Raw genomic sequence first — 13,354 nt, 5'->3', positions numbered from 1 at the left:
ATAACCATCATCTGGAAGAACATTAGTGAACTCATCATCATCATCTGCTCCACTAGAAACATCAAAGAAGTCATTAGACTTAGAGTCATCACCAGATGAATCCAAACTAGGATCCAAGACTGTTGTTTTGTCCTTTCTTTTATGCACAACCCCATCCACAGTAGCTGCATGCATGACCAGAGAGTCATCCTAAGGATTTGTCTCACATTCATCATGTTTCAAGGCAATCATTGCATCAGATTTCTCTGCTATGAGTTTCTCTTTATCCACCTGCTCCTCATTATCCAAGAAAGGTTTCAGCTTCTTTACACACTGATTAATCACCCTTCTAGCTAAACTCCCTATAACTGATAAGATTTTCCAAGAATCGCCTTATTGTTAGCTGATAGGATAGAAAACAGAGACTGTGACACATCATCACTTTCATTAATAATCAAAACCATAATGGTTTGCATGGCTGCAGTAACATCATCATCATGTTCTATCCTGACTATAGCAAAGAAACGGTGAAACATGTTGTAGATCAAATCATTCAATTCCATATCCATCATAATGTAATTCAGTCTGACTTTTGCAAATGTTTTAAGTATGGCAGCCCTTCTAGAAAAGTGAGAATTTTTTATGTCATCAAGATCTTGGAAACCATCCACCATCAATTGAATTACCTCTTTCACTGTGTTTTCATCATAAGGAATTTCAGATGCTAAAATTCAAACAGTCTCACTCAAACAAGAAGTAGCCATCAGTCTTATCTCATCATTTGTGTGACCCAACCACCTGTGATGACTTAAGAGAGTGATTGTTCTACCATGATCAAACATTCTTTTATTTCTTTCAAAGTGTTAAAAAACACATCCCTTGGTTGAGATAGATTATTGAGTCTACTACCAATCTCACAAAGTAATCTTGCCAACCATTTTCTGTCTTTTGTTGCCATGCTTTAAAAACTGAAAATCAAACTTCAGAGTTACCCAACAGGCTGGCAAGAAATTTTGTGCTATGATACCGCTATAAGATTCCCCCCAAATTGCAACCCAATTTTTCGCACTTCTTACACCTAATCAGCTATCAAAGAATTTTGTCAAACAGTTAGCACCCTTAATGATTGCATTCTTTACCATGTCATTTTAACAAACATTTTGCTTGATGATTTTAATGTTTTGTTTCAGACTTGCAAGTATTGGTCAGAATTTAAAGAGAGACGTCTATTGATCGGATAAATAAGAAGTTCATTTGCAGGCAACAGAAAATACAAGTTTCTTTTAATACTTACTCAGCAAATAAGAGCAGTGATACAATGCTGACCGTTCATTGCAAGCACCAAATCTGAAAATGAGTTTATAGTGCTCAGAATTACATACTTCAGTCTCAAAATGGAATTGCAGCAACTAGAAAATATACAGCAGCAATCTTACAATCCTCCAAACAGTCCATGACCTCCAAACAATCCTCACATCCTTGGAAATAATTCAATGTTCAGCATATAGCAGCACTAAGTTTGAATATAGACCTCAAAACCTTGCACACAGCAAAAGGATGAGCATTCACTAACTTAAATAAACTCAGATTGCAGCTACTAGAAGGAATGGAAATGTCCCAAGAGACCAACGTGACCAGCCAGGTCTCACACCATATTTTCAAAGGGAATGGTCCATCAAAGACAAGCTTAAGTTCCACACCCAGCAATTTAAAATGTTACCAACCTTCAAGCAATGTGTTGTAACCACACCTAGGGCACATAAACACCAATACACCCAGCAAACAAGGAAACCTCCACCACACCTAGGGCACATAGACACCAATATGCCCAACAAACAAGAATCCCTCCAATACTCGCCTCAAACACTCTTAAACCATCACCCAACAATATTCTTCATAAAATGTTATTGAAATCTTCACTCAAACTGTAAACATTAAACTACTAGGCGTCCAACACTCTGCAAGATATTAGCAATAAACTCGATATTCTGCTAATATATCTGAAAGAGTTTACACAAACTTCTAACCTCAATCTTTGAATCCAATTGGAAAATCTAAGTGACTCCACCAACTATTAGCTAGGGTAGATCTACCACCACCGAAGCCAATTGTCTCCAAGAGGGTTTTCGTTCTCAAGTTGGCTGAGATGAAGCAAGTCCAATCTCCAGAACTACAAGGACTTTCAAACAAAGAGATAATAAACTTCAACATACTAAATGAGCTCTGAGTCCCCCTTTTTATAAGCTTTTTAGAGAACTTTCTAGAAACTCCTTTATAAAATCACTTTATTAATTTTATAAGCCTTTTAACTCCAAAGAGTGATTTATTTTACCTTTTAAATATGTTTGGCATTTAAAGTCACTTTTGAGCATCTCAGCATTTAAATCTTTTTGTTCTCTTTCCAATGCAATATAACATTGAAATGCCTAATAAATTATTTTAATTATGGCAACTTTAGCGAAATTAATTAAATATAGCTCTAAGTTACTCTCAAATAGCAACAATGGTTGAAAAGCATAAGAGTCAAAAACTGACTGTGTAGGAGTGATCTCAATGATGAAAGATGATAAACAGACCTGACTGGGTGACTTACTAAAAATAGATGCTCCCTCCAAGAATCTCTGAGCCCAAACCGTAAGCTGGAAATAGCATCTGAAAGTGTTGTACAACTCCACGAAATCATCTGAGCTCATTGGTAACATCAAAATACCCCTCTAATCAAGCTAACACAAACCCAAAAAGTCAACACCAACCACACCAAAGAGAACCTGAAAATGGGGGTAGTATACGTACATCAAGAATTATTTTGTGGAGAAACTGGTGTCCTCCATGCCTTTAGGAGAACAAAGGTTGCGGCTTCTCAAACTTTTGCTTTGAGACCCCACTTTGAATGCTTTCCTCAAGCCTAGCTAGGAAATCTGGCTAGTAAAATGGTGTAGAGAGTGAGATCTATAGCATTGATGCAGCCTCTGCCTACATTGTTGGGTTATGAGGAGTACTTTGGTCAATATAAAAAAAATTCAAGGTAGTGTGCGTCTTCTACATGAACATGGGTAAAGTTCTTGTGGGCTTTGAGGGTGACTTGTAACAAGGGTCATCTTAAGGTCTTCAATGATCAAACAGTACTAATTTTGTGTTGGGAATCAGTACACCAAGCAATTAAAAGTTAAAACGACTAAGATGTTGAGAAGGATTTTCTTTCCCTCTCAAGACTTTAATGTCCCCTACTATGTTTCGACCCTATTTAACCATAGTTAATCTATTTTTATATATTTATGACTTAAACTAGGTCGATTAGGGAACAATCCATCTTGACATGAACCAAATCAGGGTCATTCCATAGTTCAATCCATAAATCGCTCATTCAATTTATTATTTCTATATATATGTATTTATATTTATACATTATATTATTTATTTTCAGTTATTAATATAATATATTTATACTGTAGAACAGTTTCTATAAAGTATTATAATATTATTATATTATTATCTATGATTATATTAATATTAAATTCTGCATAAGAACATTATCACACTTCATGTAATTAAGCATAGATATTAAGAACATCCCATGTATACCACCAAGAACATAGATATTACTGATGTAACTCCATAACAGTGCTGTTCCAAACTCATCAATGGTCTATTTGTTCTAGTCTGTCCCCCTTCAACCTGTTGACGTGTATTTTGTACACCATCAAACACAAAATAAAATACCCAAGGGTACCTTATCCTCTCTTGAGTAAAGCCTCTGATTGCTGACGATATCGCCGAAAAGGATCAATCAGGATGACTCCAAGGTTCTTCGTTGTAGGATCTCTACATGTGGATAAGCTCTCTGTGGTATGATGTGATTTGCTAGAATCACAAGGGGACTTACATTTGATGATTGAACGTCTGATCTGCTTTGAATATTGCTGGAACATGCTTTGAATATTGCTGGAACACAGGCTCTTACTAGCTTAGATTTGAAAAAAGGAAAAAAGATGAGGGCGAGGAAAGAATCTAATCCTAACACTAAGAATGTAAGAGCAATGAATGATCTTTGATGAAATTCTAACTAGGTCTTGTTTTGACATCACAGGACCATCTCCACAAGGCTAGTGTGATCTTCGAAGGAAAGCTTTATGATGTTCAAATCATCACTGCAGGCATAGACACCATCAAGCTGATGCATATCAATGAAGAAGCGACAATTGAAGTTAAGCTTAAGCTAAATGATTCCAGTTGACTACGCAAGGCAAGTCTGCAATCAACAAACTGCTAGTAGTATGGATATACGAATTTCACCATCAATCAAGCACATTTCTTCCACTCATCTAATAACATGAAATCAAATATGAGAAGTATAGAGACCATGCAAATTGTCGAATCGACCCATAAATTTCACCATTTCTTCAATGAAGTTACAAGTCTTTTACAACAACATCTTGGCAACAATCTTTGCCTTCTCTCTCTACTCTACTCTAATTGCTATTCTAATCACCTTCTAACTACTCTCTATTCACTAACTCCTTTCTATTATTTCTATCTATCTGCTTCTATCACTTTACAAATGAAGAGTCGGGGCTTATATAGTGCCCTCAATACAATTCGATGGCTTAGATCAATTTGAGATCAATGGCCAAGATTCAACAATGAAAACCCTAATTAGGGTTTGTTACAACCATTACATAACATTTAATGCTTGACCAATGATAAAATTGTATTGCTTGGACACATGTCCTCTCTGGAAAATTCCACCAATGAATAGCCGGGGTAGGTACATCGAAGTTTGTGCCACCTTCCATGAGTTAGGTACATTGAATCTGGACATGCTGAGGTGGACCAATCCGACTGGAGAAGTGATGACTAGGATGCCACCTCGTTCGACACTTGTAACTTGGTAGATATTCAACTTGATGTTGTTGAGAAGCTAGCTTTAATTAATTCATCTGGAACTATCTGCTTCTTCAACGAACCCTTGCTCTGACTTCTTTTTCTCTGATGTGCAGGACGATTGATGTACCTCGCCTTGGAATGCTGGATTGGAAGAAGTTATCCCTGATCCTGATGATGCTTGACCGAAGAAGGCCATCCTTGTCGATGCTAGACTGGAGGAGGTCGCCCTTGTCCTTGCTTGATCTTCTTGGAGGAGACCGTCCTTGATCTGGCTTGATTTTACAACTCCGCGATCTCCATTTGATGCCTACACAAAATATTAAAGTTAGTCTTTTGAGCATCAAACCTTAAAGCATGAAATTTAAGACCTTTCAAAGGTAAAACTTAAGATATTAATTTGAAGTCATGATAAATCAAGAATTACACATTTTCAAATTAATAATGAATGGAATTTGGATTTTCAAGACTTAGATTTTACAAAATTGCAATGGGATCACAATAAGTCTTGAATAAGAACTTCAAAAATGATTCTTCATACCTCCTCTTTGATTGCTTAACTACAAAACCTTGAAAAATGAAGGAAGAAGACCGGATTCTGATGGACAAGCTTAGATTATAGTCCTCCCTTGGATGAATTACGCCTCCTCTAGCCTTCAAAAGAGCTCCACCTTCCACTAGCTTCTTCAAAATCTGGAAATTCGCCTTCAAATGCCTTCAAAAATCTGGAAATTATCCTCCAAACTAGCAAGAAAATCACCTCTCCAATTTGCTTCTCCAAATCGCACTTGAAACAATGAGTGAATGATTTGAATAAAAAACACACCCCAAATATATAGAGCGCTCACCATTTCACCTCCCCATAGGCCGACTTGATGAAAATAGGCCAAAAAAATAAATAAAATTAAAAAAGGAAAAGGCCAACTTAATAAAATAATAAAAATGATACCTCAAGCGCTCCCTTTTTTAATTTTAATTATTTAAATTAATTTTCATACCTCTAAGATGTTTATTTTGATTATTTCAAGGTACAAAATTAATTTATTAAATTGAAATGCCTTTAATTTAATGTGAATTTGATTTAATTTTTTAAATATTTCGAAGTTGGCAAATTTGGCATCTAATGCGATTTGGAGGATATTAACGCCCAAGTAGAAAATAGTGAATGCCAATAACTTCGCTCTGGTCCCTTGGAGAGGGACAGGAGCGCCTTTTCACTTTTGTCCTCAATCCTTCATTTTTTAATTGCCAATTCACGTTGTGGGGCTAGCAATGATCCCTTTCGTCCCTTCAGTGCATGTTCAACTCGTTTTTTGCAAGGCAAAATTGATGTTCTAGAGATTTTCGCCCTGGTCCTTCAGTGAGGGACAAGAGCCCCTTTTGCATTTGGCCCAGGATCATCAAGTTTTTGGAGTCAAACCTTTGTTCATCATGATTTAGAAGACCTTTCCAATCTTGCTCAACTTTGCCTCAACATAATCTCGGAGGGAAATTGTTGATTTTATAAAAATCGCCCTGGTCCTTCAGTGAGGGACAGGAGAACTTTTGCCAGTTGTCGTCAAAATTTGCAACTCTCGCATCTCAATTCCACCTCAAGGCATTTGAAACATCATTTCAAATTCGCGCCTTGGCTTAGATTTGTCCAAACTTGGCAAGAAGGACTGGATATTAGGTTTTTCGCCCTGGTCCCTTGGAGAGGGACAGGAGCTATTTTGCAAATCCAAGCTTATCCGTCCTTTGTTAGCCTTCCAAATTATATTCAATGGATAAATCATGTTTTCCTTGGTCTCTTCAAATCATAAAATTGTCTTGATCCTGCAAGAACAGTGCAAATTTGAAATTCAAGCTCCGGTCCTTCAGTGAGGGACAGGAGCGAATTTTGTCTTCTAGGCCAAAATGCTTCACTTTTCACCATGAAATGTCTTGGCTAAGGAAGATATCATCTTGTTACACGCCATGAATAAGAGTTCAAGTCCAAGAAAGGTCTAAAAATGTGTATATAAAGAAAATCGCTCTGGTCCCTTGGTGAGGGACAGGAGCGCTTTTACCTTTCTAGACAAAAACTCCATCATTTCATTGTCTTTGATCAAGTCTGGATGCTCTATCATGTTCATTTTGTCCTTCACCATGCCTTTGATGTCTCAATTTGTCCAAACAAGGTCAGGAATGACTCCACTAAGCCTTTTCGCTCTGGACCCTTGGTGAGGGACAAGAGCGATTCGCCTTGGACCCCTGGAGAGGGATAGGAGCGCTTTTCGCTCTGGACCCTCAGTGAAGGACAGGAGTGTTTTTTGACTTTTTGAACTCTCTATCAGGATAATTTTTATGGAATATAACATTTAAGTATAAGTAAGTTATATTCCATATATACTTTTAGGATGTTTGAGAGTGGTTTCAGACCTCCAGGAGTCATATAGCAAAATCAGTTTTTGGAGGTTTTTTCAGTTTCTAGACTTAGTCAAATTTCAGGATCAGGACATTCAGACTTAGCCAAAATTTCAGGATCAGGACATCACTCAAGCCGGACTTGCTATCCTATTGATCTCCCCGATAGCACTCAAAATGCAAAGGCTAACTAACAAAACCCTAACAGACCAAAAAACAAACCCTAAAAAGCAAAAAAGCAAGGGTCCCCATTTGCAATGGGGCGATGTGTGAAATGGTCACAACACAACCGAACCACCCTCTTATTATTAATATCTCCCAAAATCGAATCGAAGAATTGCAATGTTGGAAAGCCAAGAGAAGTATCTCTTAACAGAACTCATCTATTCATTATCAATAGATTAATGCTAATGATTCTAGATAACTTTCAATCACTACCACTTCAATCGTACATGTCATATCTGAACGGTCATTGGTTATCATTAATCTTTAGTCTTAATTAGCCTTATCAATCTTTAATTCAGTCGCCAACTAGATATGGATAATCGTGGTCCTCGGTTAATTACTCCTCAAAGAAATACTTCATCGACCATGGTATCATTTAGGGGCTCGATACTATGATCGCTAGTTTGAGTACTTGAGGCTGACTCAGTGGTTGTGTTGCATGATACCGTATTTGATTATGGTAATTTCTCTGCTGGTTAAACACATCTTCAAATCTTTGTCGCTGAAGACGATATGGAGTTTGAATCAATTGTTGCCATAAACAAGATAATCGTTGTTCACCTTGGATTACCATAGTTGCTGCTAGTCATCGGTTGGTCAAATTGATACGGTTGACAAGTCACCATCCATAGCCAACTACTTGATTAATTCTCTTCTCCTTAAATCGATTGCCTGACCATTGATAGTGTTGTTCCTATTATCTATCGATGCCTTCCCTTATGCATCGTAATCCATATTCAAATCACATCTTTCATGCATTCGTTCTTCACTCCAATTGTTATCTTATGATATTCTCGGTTCTACCAATCTGGGACATATTCGATAAATACCTTCCTTATCGGTCCTTCATCTGCCACTATACTAGTCGTAAACAGTCAGACCTTTATTTGCTGATGTGTAGAGGGTTTGGAGGATATGGATGCTACGTCAAAGCTTCCTCACGGTAAGTGTTTGTTTGCTCAAACTCTTCTTAGTCAATGCTGTTTACAATTTTTTCAAGTTGTAATATAATAGTGATATGATATTAATTTTTTTTTTGTTTGAATATTTCAAAAATATTATTAATAATGATTATTAATACATATTAATTAAATACTAATATTTATTAAAATATTTCAAATAGTCATTCAAAATATTATATTAAATAATAATTGTTTCATTTAAGATGTAAATAATGATCAAGGAGGGGACATGACAAAGACCCTAGAAGGGACAAGACCAACAATTTCATAATGTCGGTAGAGGTAGGGGCTGCAAGAGACTAGGGTGGCACTCACTTATCTAGAGTGGGTAATTGGAGTCCCTACAAATGAGGATTTCTTGTCAATTTATGGCTTTTTGGAGTGTCGAGGTTGTTGTTGAGGTGGAAGGTCAGGAATAGTATGATCTATGTTTCTTGTGCCTGTTTTGTTTAGCGGGTTTTAGCATGGCTTCTTTATTTTTTATGCTCTTAGCGTGCAATGTTCAAAGATATGGAGCATAGTACCAAAAGCCATCTTGTGTTATTTTGACCAAATGTCCTTTGTGACCATTAGGGTATTTCATAGAATGCTAGTGTACTGCTTTTACACACAATATTTCTATGCAGGGGACTCTATAGAATCCACCACTAAATTATCTTAAAAAAACTACAGTCAAATAGGAAGGCTTCTTCGGCTTTTTCTGATCCTTTCTTTTTTATTTTTGTTATCTCTAACAATCTCTATATGACAAGGAGCAATATCTGTAGAGCTAAACTTCCCAAAGTTGATAGTTTGTGGCAAAAGATAAGATAATTCAGCCACAAAAAAGAATGTAAAAAACAAGTCGTTACACATGCAGTATTTATTTACATTAAAGAATACAAGATTGCAACACATTATTAGAGTTCAATATATATTTCACTAGATGTAAAGGAAACTAATATTTGGCCGCTGAATATATACTATATTATTCCTGGAGCAGAGAGAAACCCATACAGTAAAGTATTAAATAGCATTGAAATGAAATATAAACATGCAAAACCTATCAATCGCAATTGCCCAGCCTGCTTGGATAAATCAAAGAGAAAAATTCAAAATAGATGAAAGCTGTAAGCACCTGGGCAGCATTGCTAAAAGCAGGCATTGGATTCCCATTGTTATATGTTACTTTGATAAGTTCCTCAAGTGTATACCCTTGTAATGTAGTACCCTCAATCTGCTTGTTCAAGTTATCCAAATAGCCACGATGGTGTTTTCCCCAATGTACTTCCAAAGATCTATGAGAAATATATGGTTCTAATGCATCCTGCCAAAATGCATAATAGATATCTAAGATAGAATGTTTCCATAATAAACATCTAAGATAGAATGAAAACATAATTCACAGCAACTAGACTCAAGGAGGAATATCAATATATTAGAGCTCAGTGTTGTTTGTAAAAAAAAGGTACTTACTACAAGAAAACACTGCAATAAGGTATTCAATAGAAAATGGCCCATATCCATGAAATATTATAGGACCTTACTAGTTTATATGGAGGATCCTTCAAGCCAAATTGTGCAACTGTTAATAGATTTGTCCAAGTCTTACGCACTGCCCCTTTCTGCAATGTAGAAACGTCACTCATAAAATAGACCGGAAAAGAATGAAGTGAAAGAAACAAATCCAAAAATGCATGCCAATAAACATGTAAACAAGCATGGGCACTATTTATACAGAGGAAAGAAATTCCCATTCTATGTGAGAAGCTCTGTTTAAGATTTAAATTTGCATTCCCAGATATTCGTCTTTTAAAAAACTTAAAGAAAAAAGAATATCACCACCATAGAATCATTAGCCCAGTGCAAATCAAGAGAAAAAAAGAAAATAATAGTTGCTTCATGAAAGTAAATCAGAATTTTGTCTACGGACTCCTTTCTCCAATAAGAGAAAAGACACAATATTTCCTGCTTTCAAAATAAGGTACAATGGAAACATCAAACATGCCATTACCAAGAAAGAAAGGTATGAATACATTAGGAAAACAAAAAATATGTTAGTAAATGTAACAAGTGCAAAATAAAATTAAAAGTACAAATCTTCTATCTGAGAGAGGAGCACACCTAATTTGCTCAAAATGAGATATTGAACTATATTGATAGAGGAAAATTGACATTACAAAATGCATGAAGAATGGTAGCCTAAAAGTGAAAAGATCCACAATATGGAATTCTGACATATTTGTCAGTACAATTTTTTTAAATGAGGAATGTGTTGATTCTCAACTGGAAGACATTTCTGAATAGCCAGTTTAGTCAGTGTTAGATACAAGGTGCAACCATTTCCACTTACATTTATACTATATGAAAGCACAATGATAAAAATTGCATTTCTAATCTTGGACTAAACAATCCTCATCATTTTCTTCATGCTTTGGATGAATTGCCCCCAACTTCAACTGCAAATTCTGAAATTGCCACTCACGGGTAGATTGGGAAAGCAAATTCCTTTGGAGATGTATACCATCTCCTTTGCCAACAAGATCCTTTTATCCATTATTTTATTTTAAAAGGGCACTTTAAAAAAAAGGTTCTACGATAAGGAAAAATCACTCCATTCTTGGGAGCAGTATTCAACAATAGGTACCAATCTGCTTGTATCCAGTAGTGTGAGACCTAGTGGCAAAAAAATAATCCTATAGAAGTAGATACTAAAATAGTGTCCTGTCGGTGGACAATTTTAACCTCGCAAATTGAATGTGGTGACTAACAGAGTTAGTGATTGTTGGCATATACTATATCATAGATTATGAGAAGAGCAGCCAAGTTAAATATTTTAAAAGGGCACTTGGTCAAATAGCCTGCGAGTTTTGTACGGTCCATAAAAAAAATGATTTAACACCATTGTCTGATTGGCTTTCAAAACTCTATCCCTAGGAATACCCCCACAATCCATTTTCCTGCCCCCCAACTGTCACCTGCTTTCTATAGGTCACATCTGGAGAGGTATTTTGAAGCTTTGCTCCAGCAAAATTGCTGACAGTGAGGGGCTCCAACTAAGTTTCTCAAGTATGATATAGAATCACTTGCTTACCCCATTTCACAGCTATACAATGAGGTTGTCCGTCTGGGTTCCTTGTTGGTGTTGGAAATAAGCCACACCCGGACCGATGATGGACTGGTCCAAGAGGGACCAGTAGCTCAGTGGTAGAGCACTCCAGCAGCGTATGGAAGGTCCTAGGTTCGAGTCCTAGCTGGTCCATGTCTCAACATGGTATCAGAGCCAGGTTCAGGCTAGGAGCCCCAAGCACACGAGAGGTGTGGCTTAAGGGGGGGTGTTGGTGTTGGAAATAAGCCACACCCGGACCGAGGATGGACTGGTCCAAGAGGGGCCAGTAGCTCAGTGGTAGAGCACTCCAGCAGCGTATGGAAGGTCCTAGGTTCGAGTCCTAGCTGGTCCATGTCTCAACATTCCTCTCTACTTGGACAACTCATATTATCCACCCCATTCACAAATCTGGAGATTGGTCTAATCCAAGTAATTACAAAACTATTATGATTGAGCATGCATTTGGATGATTCTATACTACAGTACTAGACAGGATACTTTTTGAGTTCCTTGAGGACAGAAATTTGAAAGTTGGCTGGCTTTAGGAGGGATTTCTAGACTGTTGATCACAATTTGAAACCGTGATATAATAAAAGAGGCTTGTTATTGTTCTTCTAAATTATTTAGTTATTTTGTAGACTTTAAAAAGACATTTGACTCTGTCCTGAGGCATCTGCTGCTCCAGAAATTGCAAGACACCTGTATTTCTAAGACTCTTATTACTGTGATTATAGTAGAAAAAATATTTCAGGAGTAACTCGGCAAACAAAAAGATAAAGAATATTCTATTAATCAGGAATTAATCAGAGTAAATAAAGTTTTTTATTATAGAAAAAAATAAGGAAAAAATTGCTGCAGAAATGAGGAAAAAAGGCCTAAAAACTTTTCTTCTCGAAAATCATGATTTAATCACAATTTTTTTTATACTGCATTGCAATTTTGTGGTTAAAAAACATCAAGAATCAGTTTGTCCGATTAATTGCAAAAAAAAATATCAACTGGAAATTAATCAGAATAAAATGTGGTTTTTAACAGATTTCTGCAACCATAGAAGCAGAAACCAGGCAAAACCACCTTAACCACAGGTATCAAAGTTTCTCATGTCAATCAACACCAAAAAGCCTAGTTTAGTCAAAAAACCAGTATGCCAGTTAAAATCCAAAAAACAAATCAAAGTTCAACAAAGCACATGTTCTTCTTGGAATTCAAATTGGTGTTGGTTTTTGGTTTAGCATTTTTTTAATTTGCAATGTTTTTCCCATTTTGAACCCATGTAATTGAATTCCATTTGTGTTTTCAATTTGTCATGCCATCATTGTGTAAATATGATGCTACGATGTCTGCAACTATGATTGTCAATATGTGGCTCTATGAGATAGTAGTTAGACTATTCCTGACTCTTCATGATCCCTCTCACTTTGTTAAGAATACTATTGATTCTAGCAAAGTTGTGCCGTTTCACCAACACTCTATGGTATCTATATTGATCAGCTTGAGGATTTTCTTAGACAAGATGATTTCCTACTTCACCATGTTGTGATTGCTATATTGCTCTTTGTTGATGACATGATCCTCCTCTTTCACTCTCCTAACAGCCTACAAAGACAATTAGATGCCTTTTTTGAGTTTGTGACATTTGCTAGTTTGTGGTCAACCTGGTCATGGTCTTTGGTCAACCTGGTCATGGTCTTCAATACCACCCAGGATGTTTTTTATAAATTTCATTTTTTCTACAAAGGAGGCACAACAGAGATCACTACTTCTTATACTTATTTAGTATTTCAATTCACAAGCCTTTTTCTTTCTTTGAGGCTTGCCTCTCAGTCTTGTATTT

General features: G+C 36.4%; 1 protein-coding gene across 4 annotated transcripts in view; it reads right to left on the bottom strand.

Annotated features, from left to right (window-relative positions):
• LOC131061740 (superoxide dismutase [Fe], chloroplastic) overlaps window positions 1-13,354 on the bottom strand; it is a 69,125-nt gene that overhangs the window by 45,684 nt on the left and 10,087 nt on the right. For all 4 annotated transcript variants that reach the window (XM_057995562.2, XM_057995563.2, XM_057995566.2 and 1 more), the window contains exons 2-3: window positions 9,959-10,036; window positions 9,550-9,738 (exon numbers count right to left, since the gene is read on the bottom strand). In XM_057995562.2, coding sequence (XP_057851545.2) covers window positions 9,550-9,738; window positions 9,959-10,036 — 267 coding nt within the window. The remainder of the gene's footprint in view (window positions 1-9,549; window positions 9,739-9,958; window positions 10,037-13,354) is intronic.

This window comes from Cryptomeria japonica, chromosome 3 (assembly GCF_030272615.1).
Source record: "Cryptomeria japonica chromosome 3, Sugi_1.0, whole genome shotgun sequence".
In the NCBI taxonomy this organism is placed as follows: domain Eukaryota; kingdom Viridiplantae; phylum Streptophyta; class Pinopsida; order Cupressales; family Cupressaceae; genus Cryptomeria; species Cryptomeria japonica.
Note: the sequence above shows the minus strand (reverse complement) of the source record. Positions and strands in the feature narration are given on the sequence as shown.